Below are 21,266 nucleotides of genomic sequence, written 5' to 3'. Positions count from 1 at the left end.
TCAGAGAATATTAATGATAATTCACAAACCTTTCTTTCACTCATGGTTATTGGTTGGGTAAAGCCATTTATTGTCAAACAACTGTGTTTACTCGTTTTAAATCATAATGACAACAGAAAATACTCAAATGGCCCTGACCAAAAGTTTACATACCCCAGTTCTTAATACCGTGTATTGCCCCATGTAACATCAATGACAGCTTGAAGTCTCTTGTGGTAGTTGGGTATGAGACTCTTTATTTTCTCAGATGGTAAAGCTGCCCATCCTTCTTGACAAAAAGCTATTGGGCTGTCTTGCTTGAACTGCACGTTTGAGATCTCCCCAGAGAGATGGCCACACAACTGTGTGTGTATATATATATAGAGAGAGAGAGAGAGAGAGAGAGAGAGAGAGAGAGAGAGAGAGAGAGAGAGAGAGAGAGAGAGAGAGAGAGAGAGAGAGATAGACAGACACACAATGGGAAGTACCCAAAGATACAATGCAGCGGCACTCATCCGGATTTACTCAAAAGAAATGATGCAGACCTGACAACTGCAGTGAGATCTAACGTTTTGGTAATTTATTACCTTTATCAAAGACAGAGAATACATGTAAAAGTTACTTACTGATACCCCTTTTACACCAAAACGCCGGGTCGCACCCGGCTTTTTTAGACCCATGTTCAAGCCGGGTGCGACCCGGTGTTTAGTGCAATTTACACCGGACAGCCCGACCCGCACCCCCCCTCCCCTCCCGTCCCGGTGCTTGGAGATGACAGGATGATGTCATCTCCAAGTGCCAATCACCGCCGCCGCCGGACCGGAACGCTGCTGGGGGCAGCCCAGCACTAAGGTAAGCTGCTGGGCTGCCCCCAGTCACCGCGCGCACCCCCTCGCCGTCGCACAGGAGGTGAATGGAATGCCGCACACAGGCATCCGTTCACCTCCCTCCCCCACCGCCGCTGCTGTCTGCAGGGTATAGCAGACAGCAGCGCCGGCTGTCAGTGTCAGGCTGACAACCTGCGGACGCTGCGGTCCGCAGGTTGGACGCTCCCCATTCATGTAAATGGGAGCCGGGTCATCCGACCCGGCGTTCCCATTTACACCGCCCTCTACCCAGGTCCTAGCCGTGTTCTACCCAGGTCAGGACCTGGGTAGAAGTCCCGTGTAAAGGGACACGGCGTTAGGGATTTACACCGCCGAAGATCCGGGTCTGACCCGCCGCTGACCCGCCGCTGACCCGGATTTTTCGGCGGTGTTAAAGGGGTATTATAGAGGAGAACACCCGGGCTAGCATCCGCTGTCTCACTCCAGCATCCCGGCCCTGCAGATGGATGACGTCATCAGAGCGCGTCCTCAGTCCGGACCATCACCGAGCCGGGGACATTGTCATGGAGATGACAGGACACCTAGAAATTAACAGTGAAAGTTACCGCAAAGCCAAAAGGAGCAGAGAAACAGCAAGAGGGGGTGGGGGACAGTCGCAGATACATAGTAACAGTATGTGCAGAAACAGACTTTTACTGTTACTCTGTTTCTGCACAGACATAATATATATATATATATATATATATATATATATATATATATATATATGTATGCATGTTGATGCTTTGCAATAGAATAAAATGATAAAGAAGTATACTATGCAATTTTATTTTTAGATCTCTGATCTAAAGACAGATAAAAGTTACCAGTTTCGTGTCCTTGCTGTTAACACTTCTGGTGTTGGAATTCCATCTCTGCCATGTGACCCTGTGGTTCCTGCAAGCAAGCCAGGTTTGACCTATGTTAATTAAGGCTACTGCAAATGTCTGGATTATGTGAGCTATATAGCTATATTGATAAATAGAACTTATTTATTATCACCATTTCTTGGTACTTTTTGCAATCTGTAGTCTGTAGGCTTTGGTAGCTTTGCATTTCTGGAACTTGGTAATTAAAAAAAAAAGGATCTCCCATAAAGATCTATGGAGACCGCTTTTGCAAGCAAAAAGAAGCAGATGCAGCAGTCTCCTGTATATATGTTCTGGGGAAAAGAGGAGTGAAGCTAGTGTGCTTACTGCTGGTGTGCTATCTCCTCACTCTCGCTTCCATACAGTGAATGGCTGTCAGCACTCTGATTGGTGGATAGCTCCAGCTCCATTCACTGTCTGGCTGCAGACTGGGAAGCAGGAAGAGAATGGTGCCTAGTCGCTCTGTTTGTGAGTGGTTTACAATCATGACTACCAGGCATCAACCTCAAGAAGCTCAGAAGGCAGAGGTCCACAACCCGCCGTGGGGGGGGGGGGCGCTGTGCATGTGGGGGAGCCGGGGGCTGCGGTGCTATAGTTACACTCCCCCCCCCCCAATCCCCCGCAGACTTACCTATCTCGCTGGACCCGGCGGCTCCGTTCTTCTGCTGAGGACCACCACAAAATGGCCACCCCCATATAGCACACAGTTCTCTGCGAGATAGGTAAGGCTGCAGGGGATTGGGGGGGGGGTTGCATGGGCGGCGGGGCGGCAGGGGTGCTTGGCGGGGCATCGGCGGGGGCGCCCCCCCCCCAACGGCGGGGGGGCGCCCAAAACTTAGTTACGCCACTGAGGCCCCCAGAACTGGGGCGCCCTTGGGCAGCTGCTCATTGAGCTGGCCCTGATGCACAAGGCTGACATTGACAAAATGACAACATGCACAAGGTCAACGGTGACAAAATATAGTCACAAGCAAAAGGTCAACATGCATTTTTTATGTTTTTTAGGTGTCAATGTTGACACCTTAGCACATAGACCCACAAATAGCATGGCTTTACTCGCCATGCATCAGGTCAGGTGTCTTACTGTGCTTGGCACACTTTACTAGTCGGAGTCCAACTGAATGGTTAATTATGAAAAAGTTTTTTGAAGAAAGGGAAACATTATGAAAAAGACCTTTTGCTTGTGTTTTGCTTTTTGCCAATGCCATCTTTATGCATGTCAACCTTTTGGTGATGGCTATTGGATGGCTGTCAACCTAGACAGCCATCCAGTTACTGGAGCTCACACTGGACCTCTTCTATGCATACTATAACAAGATTTACTGACACTTTTATTACTATTATTCGTATACTTAATTGCATAAAAAATATTAGGCTGTCTCAAACTGGTGTCTGTAGTGCCCTGTCCTTGTTTATCATAAGCTATAATGTATTACATTAGTGCTACATAAGGTAATACCCCTTTCACATTGCACTTTTAAAACGGTATATTGCCGTTTTTTTCCCATTTTAAAACGTTTAAGGCTGCAATGTGAAAGTGCCAAAGTTGATTTACCGGTTAAAGATAACCGGTATTTCAATACGGTTAAAAAGAGTCCTACACGTTTTAAAGCCGTTTTTTAGGCAGTGTGAATGGCTCTATTTCAATGGCTTGAAACGTGTCCCTTGGGGGTTAAACGGGTTGAATTTTGAATGGTATTCAATGATTTTTAATACGGTTTTCACCTGCAATGTGAAAGGTCTCAAGGCTCAGACCCGTTTTAAAGTCCCATTTAAGAATACCGTGTCATTACCCATTTCTGCAATGTGAAAGCAGTATAATACTAGCCAGCTAGTGTAAATAGACCTAGCTTGTGTAAACATGTGAACATTTGATTTCTCCACAATAATGGCTACATTTATCACTATCATTTATTTATTTAAATATATATATATATATATTAGCCACAATAGTGTCTTCAGCGCCCTATGTGCAATAAGTAATGTCCATTCCACAAATAAAATTATATAAAAATAATGAAGGATGCTTGTAGCTTCAGTTTTTCTGGAAAAATCCTGTTTATTTGATCACTACTAGTGATCAAATAAACAGGATTTTTCCAGAAAAACTGAAGCTACAAGCATCCTTCATTATTTTTATATAATTTTATTTGTGGAATGGACATTACTTATTGCACATAGGGCGCTGAAGACACTATTGTGGCTAGTAGAAATTGTTGGGTTCCTACTGGTGGGGAACCTAAGTGTCCAATAGCGACCACTGATTGTGTGTATATTTAAGCGCAATTTTGGGGATTTTGTTGTGTTTCTATATATATATATATATATATATATATACTCTCTCTGACGGTGGCACTCTGGACTTGGAAGAAGTAACAACAGACCACTTTTGATATATATATAGATATATATATATATATGGATACAAAAAAGATAAGGGTAGTCAGCGCCAGGTACTAGTAAACAGGGGAGACGGATAGTGAAATGGGTACTTGACACACTAACTCCCCTTAGGTATATGGGGTGTCAGCACAGGTCTTGGTAGGAAACGGTGGTGTCCCGCCTTTTAGAGCATAGGTATGGGAAAAAAGAATTCAAGAACCCGGCGACTGAGTGGACAGGGATATGCAAGATAGTACGGGTATGAAAAATTTATTTTCACATACAAGACATGTAAAACATATATAAGAAATATATCTATTTCCCTCCCATCAGCAAGAGTATTAGCAAATGGCAGCTCCTCTTCGTCCTTTGATATAACTAACGGCACACGCCAGGGATGCCCACTCTCCCCGCTAATATTTGCCTTGGCGATTGAACCCCTGGCAGAAGCTATCCGCTCCCAGGCACTTATACAGGGACCTGTTATTGGGGGTATATCCCACAAGATTAGTCTGTTCGCAGACGACGTATTACTTTGTCTGGAGGAGCCAACCTCTTCTTTATTCCATTTGCACAAAACACTAGAGGCCTACTCTAAGGTATCTTATTATAAGTTAAATACCACAAAAACAGAGGCCTTCCCAATGGACATATCGGAGGTAGTGCTTACGCGCTTAAAAAATGACTATAGATATGCATGGAAGACCAAGTCCATCAAGTATCTGGGCATTAACCTAGCTAGAGAATGCGACATTCTGGAGAGTGGATGATGCAAGAAACCTCCTGGATGGGCCGCATTGCTGCAGTAAAGATGGTACTACTTCCCAAATTGCTCTATATTTTCCGTACCATCCCTCGTCCCTTCCCCACCTCCATATCTAATAAGTTCAACAAAACCTTATCCACCTACATATGGAAAGGTGCTAAACCTAAGATAGCAAAAACCACTCTCGCCCTTCCTAAGGATGCGGGGGGAGTTGGATGCTCAGATCTCGTCAGATACCACACCGCGTGTCTCCTAAGCCAGGCTAAGGAGTGGCTCCTTGAAACCCCAACTAAGCCCTGGGTGGTGATAGAGAAGGCCCTTGTGCACCCCCTCCTTCTCCCGGATTTGCTTAGACTCCCAGCCTTATCCCCCCTTCCTCCAATGATATTACCAAAAGCAGCACGCACTACCATATCAGTTTGGCATAAACTGGCCGCCCAGGAGGGGGATATCGAACTTCCCTCCCATCAACTCACATTGAAATCTATAGCTGCCCTAATTCCTGACCTATCAATCCAGTCTTGGGCCGGGTTGGGCTTAAACTCAGTCCAAGATCTCATAGCGGATGGAATCTTAATGTCATTCTCCCAACTGCAGCAGTCATACCTTGTCCCCAGGCAGGACTTTTACAAATTCCTACAGATTAGACACTGGCTTAATGTTAATCTACCTAAACCCTCTAATAGGAAGGGAATTCCAGGCCTTCTGAAGTCATTTTTTGAGTCTACTAATTCAAGAGGAGGTATCTCCAAATGGTATAATTATATGTCGGTCCCGAGCATAAATAAGAGGTTCCCCTCGCAGATTCAGTGGGAGAGAGACCTCCCAGACACATTTACGGAGGAGGTATGGAGGCGGATATTCCAGTCCTGCTTTAAAATTTCTAAATGTGTCAACCACGCAGAAATGTATTACAAGCTAATGCATAGGGCATACCTCACACCGGCCCGTTTACATAAATTCTGGCCCACCGTGTCCCCGTCATGCTGGAGGAATTGTGGTGGGAGGGGGAATATCCTACACATATTTTGGGAGTGCCCGGCACTGGAGTTATTGTGGAGAGATATCTTCATGTTTACCGCATGTGTGCTCAAGCAGGACATCCCTAGGAACCCACTAACTGCTTTGTTCCATATCCCCCCGGAGACACTTCACCCGGGAGACGCATACTTATTGGGCCACATAATGGTAGCAACCAAAGCCGCAATTGCCCAACTTTGGAAGTCGGCGGAAACGCCTTCCCCTCAAACGATCATTAACAAGATTCATAGACACTTCCTTTTTGAAACAGCGGGAGAGCTGCACCCTCCCAGGGCGACTCCTGTACACCTCAGGTGGCGCAGATGGGCGGAGTATAGAGAGACTATGGGCCTTCCGAGAGGATATAGCCCAATCATTGACACCTCAGCTCTCCACTCCCCAGCCCAGAATGATTAATGGATTCCCCCCTTCAAATAAGTTCCCTATGGGATGTCCTTCTCGGTGCCTCTTTAATTAACTACCTACTACAACCTAATTGCCATAATGCTGCCTTAAAAATAAAATAAGCCCTAAGCAGTTTCCATTTGTATGTGACATCCCTAAACATCCCTCCCCCCCCCTTTTCCCTCCCCCCCCCCCCACCATCCTTAAAAAAAAAAAAAGTCGATTGTATTATGTGCAGCTTTGTTTATGAATAATCCTTGTCTTTTATTTGAAAATCTCAATAAAATTTAATATGGAAAAAAAAAAGAAATATATCTATTAAAAAAGGGGGGGATGTACCACTATAAAACGAAGGGGAACAACACGTTTGGTGGAAAAATGGAATAAGATGACACAATAAAAAACTCTTTCGACTATGTAGGTAAAAAACAGTACTATGTTAAAAACCACATACAAAGTCATAAAAAATGGATGAAACGAGGAACCATAAAACAAGTATCATAAAAAATGTGATATAAAAGGAGGCTTAACTTAGTGCAATGAGGTAGGATTTCAGAAGCTGCCCAACATGTTTCGTCGCAAAAGGACTTTGTATGTGGTTTTTAACATAGTACTGTTTTTTACCTACATAGTCGAAAGAGTTTTTTATTGTGTCATCTTATTCCATTTTTCCACCAAACGTGTTGTTCCCCTTCGTTTTATAGTGGTACATCCCCCCCTTTTTTAATAGATATATTTCTTATATATGTTTTACATGTCTTGTATGTGAAAATAAATTTTTCATACCCGTACTATCTTGCATATCCTTGTCCACTCAGTCGCCGGGTTCTTGAATTCTTTTTTCCCATATATATATATATATATATATGTCTGTGAGTCTGGCACAGAGTGAAACTACATCTCTCTCTCACACATGCACAAACACAGGGTAGAAGTCTAGCTTTCAAAGCTTTTGCTTCAAACGGGTTTACTATATATATATATATATATATATATATATATATATATATATATATATATATATATTTCTACTTCCCTTATAGTAAAAATGTTTATTTGATGCAGGACTATTGTGACATATACCTATGCCAGGTAATATGAAAATAAGCAAATCAGGAGGTATAAAAATTCCCCCTTCCAAGTGATTAAAAATACTTAGTTAATATGTATGAAACCCTGCATATTAGCTGTTCTGAGGTCCTTTTGGACTGCTCAAACAAGACAGTCCCAGGTATTTCGTATCCCCCCCCCCCCCCTCCCACACACACACCCTCTACATCCCTATTTTGACAGCAGTTATATTACAGGTTGAGTATCCCTTATCCAAATAAGGTTTTTTTTGCTAAAATAGCTACTGGGGACATGTATACCAGCACTACTGAGAACATGATATGTAACTGGCGCTAAATATGTGCAAGGACATACAGTAATTGTTTGGCATTTAAATTCAGGATCTGATTTTATGTTTTGAAACCTTGTTTTATGTGTATTTCATGTGTTTGATGTGATTGTACAACAGAAATGCAAGATACTTCAAGATACATCGTTGAAATATAAAAAATATTCTGAAATACGGAATAATCCTTTATCCAAAATTATTCTGGTCCCGAGCATTTTGGACAAGGGATACTGAACCTGTATTGATCTTTCTGACTAAAGGCCCCCATACACTATGCGATTTTGAGCCAATTTCGGCACTTTGGTCCGATAAATCGGATTAAATCGGAAGTTTGTGACATATGATCCGATCTGATGCGCGTTCCAGCGCGCATCGGATTGGATCAGGGCGTCGGACCTGCTGAACATAAGATATATCGGAATCTGACCCATCATGGGCACATCGTGAGTACTTTTTAGCACCCACGATGTTTCAGATCCGATATATCTATGGGTACATACCGGAAGGGGCAGGAAGCTGCAGCATCCAGATCAAACTCTGGAGCGTCCTCTCCCCTGCTGCTGGAGCCAGTGTGGCCGTGGGCAGCAGAGCCCGACCATCCCTCTTGAGGACCGGTTCGGGGGAGCGGCAGGCGGGGACCACAGATGCAGAGCAAAGATCGGGGGCGCGGCGAAAGAATAGGAAGAAATCCTATTCAAAAGACTGGGCGGCCGCTGATTGGCTGAGCCCAAGTCTTTTGAATATGATTTCTTTCTATTCTCCCGCCACGCCCCCGGTCTCTGCTCTCCATCTACGGTCCCCGCCTGCCGCTTCATCTCCTGACGCTCCCTCGGACTGGTCTCCACTCCCAGCCTGCTCCTGCCGCTTGCCGGGACTGGTCCCCGCCGATGAAGGAGTTGGGCAGGGGGAGCCGGAGCAGGGAGCTGTTAATGCTACGAGCAGCTGGAGGGAGCAGGGGGCGGGGGGGCGCTGCTAGTATTGCAGAGGCAGTGGACGCTGTGGGGGACACAGAGGTGGCAGTAATGAAGAGGCGGACAGGGGGAGCCGGGAGCTGTCAGCGCTGGGGGGGAAAAAGCCCGTACAATGAATGGGCAGCCTGTGATTGGCTGAGCGCTCAGCCAATCACAGGCTGCCCATTCATTGTATGGGCTTTTTTTTCCAGTACGGACAGCTCCCGGCTCCCCCTGCCCGCCTCTACGTTACTGCCGCCTCTGTGTCCCCCGCAGCGTCCGCTGCCTCTGCACCACTAGCACCGCCCTCCCCCCCAGCCGCCTCGCAGCATCCCCCGCCCGCCACCTCGATGTCCCCTGCCCCCCTGCAGTATCATTTGCAAAAATTGGGACATCAAGTGCCTAATCGTGTGCCTTTGGATTTTCTCATTATATAATTAAATCCTTGAAGGTAAGTGACATTATCAGTAGCATCATTTATTCATGTACCTGTATCATATCTTTCACCTTACAGGCACAAATGAAATAGAGGTTGGTGTGGACGATGAAGGATTAATTTACCTTTCTTTTGAGAATCCAGAGCCCATTGATTCCCCACAGTTTATCTGGTCCAAAGACTACAAGGGTGCTCCAGATCCTGAGAAAACAGATATATCCACAGAAGGAAATACGTAATTACTGTAACAATTCAGTAATTGTAGATTGCATGCTTTTTATTGGTGCTTCTTATCATTGATAAATATAGGATAATACATATTCCATGTCAGAGAGGGGTATTAATTGCCATTAGAAAACAGGTATGTTAAACATGTTGGTAAAAGTAGTGCTATTCATATTACCAGCTCCATATACTGTATCTGTCGCCCAGCTATTGCAGTTGTTCTGTACTGTCATGAAATGTTTAATAACTACATATTACTAGTCATAGATGGTCTAGAATTGTATACAAATAAGAGATCATCTTTTAATAATAAGGGGACTTGTGGGTTGTTTTTGCTTTTTTTGTTACTGTAGGTCCAAGCTAATCCTAACAAACCCATCTAAGGAAGATGTAGGCACCTATACTGTGGAGGTCCCAAATACAGATGGTGTGTCCGCTAGTCACACACTAACAGAAGAGGGTATGAGACATGTCTGTGCCCTATGGGCCTATTTACTATTATCCAGGGCATTTCAGCAATAAGTATGCTTTCTATTATCTGTGCAATATTATGTATTGTCTGTATTGTGTGTATGTATATATATATATATATTTTATATATATATATATATATATATATATATATATATATATATATATATATATATATATATATATATATATACACACATTGCTGAGGCCAATAATTATTACTCCACATACTGACCACAGTAATAAACCCCAGTGACAAACATGGACCTAATTTACTTTGTTAGACCAGTCTCTATTGTTGTGTGCAGCTCGGTGGCTCCTATATATGGATTGGAACGTACATATAGCACTGATTTTATATATATATATATATATATATATATATATATATATAGAGAGAGAGAGAGTGTGAGAGAGAGAAAGAGCGTTTTCATACTACTATGTTTGATGAAATGTATTTTAATATTTACGCGCATTACTTCACAAGTATTACGCGTCCCCTCGCGGGGCTCGCCACGCTTCGGGCCCAGTGGCTCGCTGCGCTCGCCACACTATATAAAATCAACTCCACGCCGACAGGGATGGGGGTATGAAAGGTCGGAGGACACGTACCGCCGCCCCTCGCGGGCTCGCTGCGCTCGCCGCGCTTCGGGTTGGCTTTGATAGTGGGGTGGCGTTAACAATGGGGGGGCATTTAACATTGTAATTACCCATCAGGGTGGGGATACAATTAAAAATCGGGTCTGGGTGGGCATTTAACATTGAAATCGTGTTGCGTCGCATCGCATGCCATTATAATGGCATGCGATGCGACGCGATATTAAAATTGTACACTCTTCCCGTCAAAAGCCTCAAATCGGGTCCATCGCATGCCATGGCATACATCGCATACCTTAATCAGTGGCGCTCGCCACGCTTCGGGTTGGCTTTGATAGTGGGGTGGCGTTAACAATGGGGGGGCATTTAACATTGTAATTACCCATCAGGGTGGGGATACAATTAAAATCGGGTCTGGGTGGGCATTTAACATTGAAATCGCGTTGCGTCGCATCGCATGCCATTATAATGGCATGCGATGCGACGCGATATTAAAATTGTACACTCTTCCCGTGAAAAGCCTCAAATCGGGTCCATCGCATGCCATGGCATACATCGCATACCTTAATCAGTGGCGTAACTATAGCACCGCAGCCCCCGCCACCGCGGGGGGGGGGGGGGGGGGCGCTGTGCATATGGGGGCACCGGGGGCTGCGGTGCTATAGTTACACCTCCCCCCCAATACCCCGCAGGCTTACCTATTTCGCTGGTCCCGGCGGCTCCGTTCTTCTGCTGAGGACCACCACAAAATGGCCGCCCCCATACAGCAGACAGAAGCTGTCTGCTGTATGGGGGCGGCCATTTTGTGGTGGTCCTCACTAGAAGAACGGAGCCGCCGGTACCAGCATGAAAGGTAAGGCTGCGGGGGATTGGGGGGGTTTGCATGGGCCCTAACGGCGGGGGGGGGGCGCCCAAAATGTAGCTACGCCGCTGACCTTAATTAGTGGTATGCGACGCGACGGGCGCCGTGAATGTTTGGGTTTGACTAACACTGTCCTGAGAATAGTGTAATATTTGTAAAACAGGCTTTCCCATGTAAAGACATTGATGCATAGGGTAATACAATAATAAGCTCTGCCACAACAGGGCTCTTTGCCCTTTAATACATATACCTGTCAGTTGCATTTGGCAATTCAGTACTATCATATAAAACTACAAGACATGCTTACATCGATTTTGCTTTCCTCTTAGAACTATCTGATTTGATGCGGAAAAGTCATGATGTGAAACACCCATGTAAGTGATCTGTAAAGTTACTGTGTCATATTGCAATCATAATGAAGATGCATGTCCTCTTCCATGCTATTTTAATACTTAAGGAGGCAGCTGTTGTGAATAAGAGGATAACGTCTCCGTACAGGACAGAGTGGTTGTAGATATGTGAAATGTGGCAATTCTGACATTGAAGCTGATTCTTAGTAACACGCAAAGTGTCTGTAGTTCCATCAGCCAGATTTTCTACTTTATGCTAATGTGAGATTCTGTGGGCATGCAGGCAGAAAGCTTGCCACCCACTGATTTTATGTCACAACTGCCATCCTTTTCATCAGCACTTGTGCCTACTCCATGCTACCGTGTTTCCCCGATAATAAGACACTGTCTTATTTATTTTTTTCGCTCAAAAAAGACCATAGGTCTTATTTTCGGGGGAGGGCTTATTTTAATAGACCTTGACAGCCCCACTGCTCCTTTAAAAATATGCCCCACTGCTCCTTTAAAAAAACGCCCCAGTCCACAATTCCCATCCCAGTCAACCAATCTTCCACCTGCCCCCACCTGCCCCCACCTGCCCCCACCTGTTTGTGTACCGGATCTCAGCCCCGCCGGCGCTGTGTGCACTGATCAGCAGCCGCGCCTACCGCAATGCATCCCTGGGAACGGGAGCCGCGGTATTACTGAACAGGCGAGGTGAGCGGGGCTGATCGGGGCTGAGCGGGGGTGAGCAGGGCTACACTTTGACAAATGCAAAAAAATACATGGGAAATTTCATAGGTCTTAATTTCGGGGGAGGGCTTATTTTGGACAAATGGTCCAAATCTGGGGTAGGGCTTATTATCGGGGTAGGTCTAATTATCGGGGAAACACGGTAGGTGCAAGAGATCTGTCTGTAACAGGCTTCCCTCTTCCATATACATGTGTGTCAGAATAGCTCAGAGCTTTGGAAATGCACATGACACTCCCACAATTCAGGGTGGTTCCATGTGATCTCTGCCCACATCCTGACCCGAAACACCCAGCACCACTGAAAGACAGCTCAGGACAAGTTCCAGATGCAGGGCTGCCACTAGAAATTGTGGGGACCGGAACTGCCGAATTAGACAGCCTCGCCCCACACACACACACACACACACACACACACACACACACAAAAGCTCAAGCCAGCCACCTCTGAGCTGGATAGTCTGCTCTGTGTCCTATCTAGCAGGGAATTACTCCAATGAGACAGTGCTTGGGCACAGCAGAGTGTAAAAGTCAGCCCTTGGAAAGTAGTTAAGATAGCCTCAGAGTTTAAGGTTCTGGTGCAGGTGAAGCAAATCCCTGATAATCCGTGTATCAGGCCGGCATATTGAGGCTATTAGGATAGCCCATGGTGAGACTATTAACCCTGTAGTGCCACTTACACACAAAATACCTCCTGCAGCGCAGTTTACACACATAATGCCTCCTGCAGTGCTGCTTACACACATAATGCCCCCTGTAGTGCACCTTATTCCTATAATGCCCTTGTAATGCCCTACACATATAACCCCTTTAGTGCTCACTCAACACCTGGCCGTATCAGCTGTTGTGCTGGTAGCTGGGGGGAGCAGAGCGGACCACTGCACTGCCCCGGCTGAAGGTCACTGCTCTCAGAGCGCTTCTAGAGGAGCATAGGCTTCTCCTACACCTTCAGATGCTGGTGGCCATTTAAAATATGGAGCCAGCTGGTGTCAATCAGAGCAGCTGCCGGTACGTGAGCTCTGATTGGCTCACCAGACGGCGCCACATTTTAAATGTCCAGCAGCCTCCATAGGGGTAGTAAAAGCCTGCTCTCCTCTAGAAGTGCTCAGGGAGCAGTGGGCTTCAGTGATGGTATCTCAGCAGAGGCAGTCAGGCATGACTGCAGGGGGTGCGGTGTTTCCCGGTCACTCTTCAAAGACATCCAATCAGTAGAATGAGCAGCCCTTGTTCTTCCCACTCTGTCAGAGTGGCCAGGCCCGGGGCAGCTGTGCCCACAGTTACCCCCCTGATGGCAACCCTCTCTGGATGTACAGACAGAAATGCAAATGTGCATCTTTTCATGGGCTGAATGTAAAGTTTGCCATTTGCTTCCCTGCACAGATATCTGTATGACTCAGAATCAGCTCCTTTGTGTAGTAAACAATAAATTTAGATCAGTAAGTGATTTATTCTGTTTAAATACTGTGACTTAGAAAAATAATTCAAATCCACTAATGTAACTCCAATTTAAACATGCACTCCGCCTTTTTATGTTACACTATGCATTATATTAGATCTGCATTTTTCAGTGCAGTAGAAGCTAAAAGGCCCAGGAGAAATGTTAGGAAGAATTACCTTTCTTCAGTTTCAAAAGCAGTTTCAAGATATTTGACTGAGAACAGAGGGCCTGATTCAGAAGTGGGAGCAAAACAAAAAGGAGCAGGCAACATTGTATCTGGAACAATCCAATTTGCATTGCAAGGGGGTGCACATAGGTTTATAAGTTTTTCATGTCAGCTAGATTCTAGCTGCGTTTGCATGTAGCCCACATACAGGGCTATCCCAAGCTCAGATATGCCCAGGTTCTGTGTGAGTTGCCGGGGCAAATATGGGTAGGCACGACCATTCAACTGAATAATAGGCCTGATTCAGCTTGGATCGCATATGATGAGCTCCTCACAGTGAGGATTGCGAGGCCAAGGAAACTGCACCTCGAATCATAGTCCTTGGCCTGACCACTCCTGGAAAACAGGTGACGCATCCTTATTTCAAGAAACACTGTGAACAACTCTTTGTCTATTCAGGTAGATGGAGGGAGGGTGCATGGCCAGCAGCTCAAAGAGCGCTGGCCATGCCCCCACAGGGGCAACATGGGGTGTGACTTCACGGCCGCAGTCATGAACATGAGCCACGTCCCTTTCCCAAAGCCACACCCCTTCATCAGGACCATGCTCGACGGGCTACCGGGAGTCTCCTCCTTCAGGGACAAAATGTTGGGAACCAGGCCCAGAGTATATAACAGGGTGGGAGGAACAATTGCTATACTGAACTGGTTATTGATTTTATCTACAGCAGGCACTAGATGCAAATACTATACAGCATGGGAGGTCAGATAAATACAGTAAGAGCTAACTTTTCAAAACAAATACAGTAAGAGCTATTACTAATTTTAAAGGCTCATATATAGAGAGCAATATATCTTATCCAGGCTGAACAAAAAATTGATATGTCTATGTCTATGTAGTAATACAGAGAATATCAGGCTGGAATGTCGAGGTGTTGGAGAATGGGGATGTGCGCCTCTGGTTACAGGTGGAGAAACTGTCCCCTGCTGCAGATTTAGAGATGATTCTTAATGACAAAGTCATCGAAAATACACAGGTACGTCTCTTTTTCCCATATTCTGTACTTGTACCATGTTGTAGTCCAATTGTATTGATTAATCTTTTTACTCCTCCACATAAACACACAAACATATTCACACACATACAACTAGTTAATTTAACACAATATAATCTCAGTTACTTTTGCATTCATTCTTGTTTTGAATCCATGGTTCACCACAATCCTTCACTATGTGCACATCTAATCTACATAGGCACTGTCTGCACTAGCCAATCCTCATTAACCTTTTATGGCTCTGAGACCTTTCTCCATTACTGTAAACAATTTTTTCTCAATGCAGAAAAGGAAAATAAAGTTTGACAAGGAGAATGGTCTCATTGAAATCAATAAGGAAGACTTTGGAGAAGAAGATAGAGGAACTTACACAGCCAAAGTGGTAGATGGAAAAGCATCAAACCAGTTCACTGTTACTCTTACAGGAGAAGGTCAGATTCTACTTATTTATTTAGCACCTTCTAGAAGATAATAGATACAATTTTATTGGTTGCCCATAGCAACATCCCATCTTTAATTCAGCTCCCATCTAATACCCCTTTCACACCAGCCAAATTTCCTGGGTTGGGCCCGGGTACAACCCACGACAAGCGCTGGTGTGAAAGGTTCCTGGCAAAAATTGCTATGGAGCAGGCTTGGCACTATATTATTTTCAGTGTCTGTGATTTCAGTGCTATAACATGTATGCATTTGACTGTATTGTAACTGCAAAAAGGTGCAGTAGCAAAACATATGTACTTTAAGGCTTATTTGGTCTTTTTGACTGAAGTCTGGCATGTGTCTTATCTCATTACACAATTTTCTTTCTCATGCACTGAAGTTTGGCCTGTGCTGATGGTTTTTCAATCTGGTATTTCATAAACCTCTGCTAGTCAAAGCTAACAGAAAGGCTTGGTGAAACCAAAAGTGGCTCATTGTTTTACTGATTGTGTTACATACAAAGCTTGTTTACACAGCTCTGTGTCCTGAGGTTTTCAGACAATCGCTGGTCCTTGGAACACACGATAACAAAGTGACCTGTCAAATATTACAGATAACTAACAAAGCGAGCAGTCACTTTTAGGCCAAATTGATTTTCCCAATGTCACTGCACTCTGCAAGTATAAAAAGAATTCACTTTTTTAAGTCACCTCTGCCCTATTTGCAGGTATCCCTCTTCATTCAGTTCCTATCCCTAACAAGCACATGTGATGCAGGGTAGCTGTGAAGGAAGCTAGTTATCCAGGAGAGAACTTAAGCTGGGTACACCATATATACAATTGTCGGGCCATTCTTCCGTTCTGGGTCGGACGGCCGTTCAATTGTATAGGTGTGTACGCTGTCCCGTACGAGCGATAAACGGCAAAAAACTGTCTTGACCGTCCATACTCGGTCGGTCGAAGGTTCTTTGCTGTTTAATTTTCATCCGACAGGATGGCCTCATATCGGAACAAAAGTGCAGTGTGTACTCACGTTCGACCGATATGCTGCCGTCCTTGCGACTATACTGCCAAAGCTGGAACGCCCATGTGGGCGTTCCATAGCTGCATGATCACATAGACGGAAAACACATAGACTCTGTGATACATCTCCTTTACTTATATTGTGACTAGTCAGCGTCTATACTTTAACTGCGGGGCCAGACACGCAGTGATAACAGTGTTTATTTAAGACTCATTAGAGAACCATCACAGGATAATTCTGCTTAAGGTTCCTGTGAAGTCACATTAGTCACTGTTAACCCCGTTAATTCATACAGTCCTAGCCGGCATTTCTATATAGAAGTTTAGTCACCTTGCCGGCTTTTTTAGACGCATACCCCGTTACTTTTGTTTAGGTTCTGTACTCACGCCTTTTTGTTTTGGTATGCCCTTAACCCAGCCCATTATGATAATTTTGTTTATATATATCATGTCAAAAGCCCAAATCGAGAGAGTGTGTACAGTGGTACAATCTTTTTCTTGTGACTGTTCGGACGGGAGTAGATCGAAGGTCGCAAGTAAAATTGTACAGGTGTGTACGCACGTATCGGCTGATGTTTCTGGACGGTCCGACGCATCTATGGTCGGTCGAACGGTCGCAAGGAAACAGGGATTGTATAGATGTGTACCCAGCTTAAGATCATGTGTGCCAATTAAAATGACATGTTGGATCCCTCTGATATGGCATGCACTGTTATGCTCTCTGCCAGGAGGTGGTTGGTCATAGGTGGTGAAAGCATAGAAAAACACTGCTTCCACTAGACCAGTAGTTCCTAAACTTTTTTGAGTCAAGGCATCCTAGAGTGTCAGAATATTTTTCACGGCAGCCCTATGCCAAAAGTTGCTTTTTGAGAAATTTAGAATCAAATATTAAATTAAGATAATTGTGTTTATATGTTATCCTTAGGTTCATTTTTTTTGTGGAGGGACCAGATTTGCTTCTGTTTGCCAACTTATGTTATTATGGTCCGCCACCACCGCTGGTTTTGAGTATTGCATTGGTCCTGGACCAATATGAATTGATCCTGGACCACCAACTTGAGACACCCCTGCAATTGTCCTTAGACACCCCAGGGTGCCATGGCACACAGTTTGGCAATCACTGCACTAGACCATTCTTGCCAAACTTGAGTTTCTCCCGTTAGGGAGAAGCCTGGAGAGGATAAGCAGGTCAGAGACCTTACATCATTTGTCAAAATGCTGCAATTTGTGGGTTTGTGTGGAGGCAGCAGGGTTAAATGAGATATATCACATCATTTTAGCCCTGCCTGCCCTCTACTTACTTGCTATACCCAGTATTAACTCCCCATAATGCCATTTCACTAGGATCAAAGCCGGATGCAGGCGATCCACCTCCTTTTCGGGGGCTCAGAGAAATACACAAAAAAACTTTAGGGACAGTAGGCAAGTATACATTAGACCTGGGGTAGCCAACCCTAGTCCTCGAGAGCTACCAACAGTGCATGTTTTACAGGTCTCCTCACAGAATCACACGTGAGCTAATTAGCTCCATCGGTGTATCTTTTAAAATGTGTCAGTGATTAATTAGTGCAGCTGTGCAGCAGCTAGGTTGTCTGGAAAATGTGAACTGTTGGTAGCTCTCGAGGGCTAGGGTTGGCTACCACTGCACTAGACAGTATGGGCCTGATTTATGAGTCAGGCAGTGAAGTTTGGCTGTCCTGTATTAGAAATCATCGATGGTTTATGACCAATGTCAAATAGTTTTGCCATCGATGGGGGAGAACCAGATGGTTTCCCACCATCAATGCCAAGCTTAAACGAATAGTTTTGTTTTTGCTTTTTCAAGAAGGAGCTGGGACACAGAGCTTAGCTCCGCCCCTGACACCTGCAAAGCCCAGCCCCCGTGTTTTTAATGGCCCTCAGGCCAATCAATCAAAGAGAATGGATGACCATCGATATGTAAAAACATTAATGGTCATCCATTGAATAGAGATACACTATCGATGGTCAGTTGCACTTTTGCCATCAATGGCAATCCTTAGGCTGTCCTTGCTACAGCAACTTGTAATTGAACCCTTGAGTCTCCGTGTCAAGCCAGAGATTTTCTGCACCAGGATATTTTTTTTGCTGCAAGACCTATATACTAAGTTTACGTCTGCTTTGCTGCATATTACGAAAAGATTTCAAACACCTTCCTAGGCTACATACACCATTTCATTTACACTATTTTGCATTTATACTTTTATTTTTATCCCCAAAGGAGATACATTTCTGTATCACACTGTAACATCTAAAACTGTTTTTCATAAACATATTTCATTTTTTTCTGTTTTCAGACTTTGATAAAGTTCTTGATGAGTCCAATAAAAAACGAAAACAATGGAAAAAGAAGAATGGTAAAGTATATTTTCTTACTACACAACTCTCCATATACGTAGGTTGTGCAGCACATTGTAACTATATTGCTGGAATTATGTGATGCTGCGGGAATGGGAAAATTGACAGTATTTTCGCAAAATAATGCAACAATATGGTCATATAATGACTTTTATTGTCCTAAAGCAAGTGATAAGTATCATATAGTCAGTGGCATTATTTGTGTGGGTTTATTACTGTGATGAGTGGTCTTGCCCAGTGCTCTGGGAGCTGCAGACAAGGCTGCCAGGTGTGGGACTGACAAAATAGGTAGGTCCCCCCCCCCCCCCCCCCCCTTCTTGAACACCTGGAATGCCTGGAAAGACCTCTGGGGTCAGCAGCACTGGCCGCACTACTGGCACTCTACATTGCTTCATAGGAAATGTGAACTTTGTTTATGACATCTTATACTGTACTTTATAAACTCCAGTCCTGGGCCCCCTTTCTGTCTGGGCCTGGGACTGGAGTCCCTGCATTTGTTAATACGTTTTGTTAACATGTGTAAAAATATGTTTAAGAAAAAATATTAAAAAAATTTCACATAGCAATATAACAGGGCATTTCAAGCCTAAAGCTTTTAAATACAATCAACTAATCAAGAGCAACAAGAAAGGAGCAGGGGTGTGGCCTAGCCCTGAGAGAGACAGGACGGATTTATTCTGAGCTCCTGCCTAATATCCCCTAAAACCAAGCCAGTACCTGCTCCAGGCCCTTGGAGGCACACACACCTGCCCTGTGGGGACCAAGGCAGACAGCGCTGCGGAGCCGAGGGTAGGAGAATTCCTGCCCTGCAGGTTGCGGCCTACACCTCGGGTGAAGCCGGGGACTCAGTTTAGACACGGACCCGACGACTGAGCTCCGGGACCCATTCGCGGCGGAAATCGGGACTCTGGAGGTGCCGCTCGGCACTGTAAGGTGAGCGGTGGTCTCCCCTCCCTATCCCAGTGATCCCCCCCTCCCTGACCTGGTGTCTTTAGTGGCCCGCGGGGAGTGTGGAGCTCCGGATGTCTCCCTCCTGCTGCGGTGGCCATCCTGGAATCGCCCAGCAGCTTACAGAAACTGCACACAAAAGTATTATTAAGGGGCATTTAGTCCTGGGTACCAGACACCCCAGGATTAGGTGGGGGACCCCAGACCCACCCAGATATCTGCCTATTGTCACTATTTACACATATAATATATATATATATATATATATATATATATATATATATATATATAGAGAGAGAGGGTGCTCATGCTGGAGCTGGAGGCGTGAACTAACAGACAGCAGGAGCAGACAGGTTGAGAAAACCCTCCTGCTACCCACAGATATATATAACCCCAAAACCCACATAACACCACCGGTGCCTCCCCAATGAGTACATACAGCCCGGCGGCCTCTCCACCAGTGTACTTGACCACTTTCTCTGGATGGGCAACACCGCAGGCCGGGATACTATTCTGCAGGAGATCAAGCGGATGTGTGGTCTTTCTCATCTAATGGCTCTCTAATCCACCTACCTAAATGGGTTTCACACCATAACCAACTTTTCATACCCCATGAGTGTCTAAACCCTGAATTCTGTCTGGATCCTCTATAACACTTCAACTACACCGGCAAGCTCCAGGCTCCTCCCCTTCTGGGACCTACCCTCCTACGATTTGCCTTGTCTATTTAGCTCTACTATAATGCCGACAAAAAAAGGGGTCAGAGTCAAAATACCTCCTTGAGCAGTTCTGCACATCCCACCACTCCTACGACCATGACTAGATCCCCGACCTTTGCTACACCAGTGGACCTGGGCGTGGACATTGACCTACAAGCTCCTCTGACGACCCACACAACACTATCTATCCCACAGGTTATTTCTCAAATGGCCCTGCAAAGAGAAACGGTGTAGCACTCCTTTTTCATAACTCTGTACATTTTGTAGAAGTGTCCCAACTATCAGATAAAGAAGGGAGATACTTGATTTTAGTGGGGAAATTGGATGACGTGGAGATTACCCTGATCTCACTTTATGTCCCAAATAGAAATCAAATTGCTTTCTTATGAAAACTTTTTGAGACAATCCAATAGGTCCAGGAGGGCCGAGGAGTTGTTATGGGAGATTTTACCCTGGTGCTAGATGAAAAACTTGATAAATCCCAAGCCCCGTCCAGGCCAGTCCAGAGTATTCGTACATCTCTCCTTTCAGTCACCTTCTAAATGAGTTTGACCTTTATGATGTATGGTGAACACAATCCCCTTCAACTAAAGATTATACCTTTTTCTCGCACGTTCACAACTCGTATTTACATATTGATCTAATCCTAGAAGATAAATGGTCATTGTAACATACTGTTAAATCATATATTGTGCCGATTACATGGTACTGGTCGTGGAGCCCTAACCCCTCAAAATTTTTCCCTAAACCATGGAGACTCCCGGATTACATTTTAGACTCCCCTGAGTCCTTGGTAACTATCTTAAAAACTCTCTCC

The 21,266-nt window shown here is 44.9% G+C and overlaps 1 protein-coding gene and 1 long non-coding RNA gene across 2 annotated transcripts in view; one reads left to right on the top strand and one right to left on the bottom strand.

The window, feature by feature from the left end:
- Positions 1-21,266, top strand: part of MYOM3 (myomesin 3) — a 174,170-nt gene that overhangs the window by 122,633 nt on the left and 30,271 nt on the right. Inside the window, exons 20-26 of the mRNA XM_083173602.1 lie at positions 1,643-1,757; positions 9,151-9,307; positions 9,651-9,757; positions 11,557-11,601; positions 14,810-14,946; positions 15,251-15,395; positions 18,722-18,781. Coding sequence (XP_083029728.1) covers positions 1,643-1,757; positions 9,151-9,307; positions 9,651-9,757; positions 11,557-11,601; positions 14,810-14,946; positions 15,251-15,395; positions 18,722-18,781 — 766 coding nt within the window. The remainder of the gene's footprint in view (positions 1-1,642; positions 1,758-9,150; positions 9,308-9,650; positions 9,758-11,556; positions 11,602-14,809; positions 14,947-15,250; positions 15,396-18,721; positions 18,782-21,266) is intronic.
- On the bottom strand, positions 65-19,854 carry LOC146060421 (uncharacterized). Its single transcript, XR_014470428.1, has 4 exons — positions 19,765-19,854; positions 9,198-9,273; positions 1,673-1,742; positions 65-1,387 (listed from the first exon to the last, which is right to left on the bottom strand). It is a non-coding gene; the product is annotated as an uncharacterized LOC146060421 (long non-coding RNA).

Source organism: Crinia signifera, chromosome 2 (genome assembly GCF_055691185.1).
Source record: "Crinia signifera chromosome 2, ASM5569118v1, whole genome shotgun sequence".
In the NCBI taxonomy this organism is placed as follows: domain Eukaryota; kingdom Metazoa; phylum Chordata; class Amphibia; order Anura; family Myobatrachidae; genus Crinia; species Crinia signifera.
The sequence above is the reverse complement of the archived record's forward strand: the minus strand, read 5'-3'. Positions and strand labels throughout refer to the sequence as shown.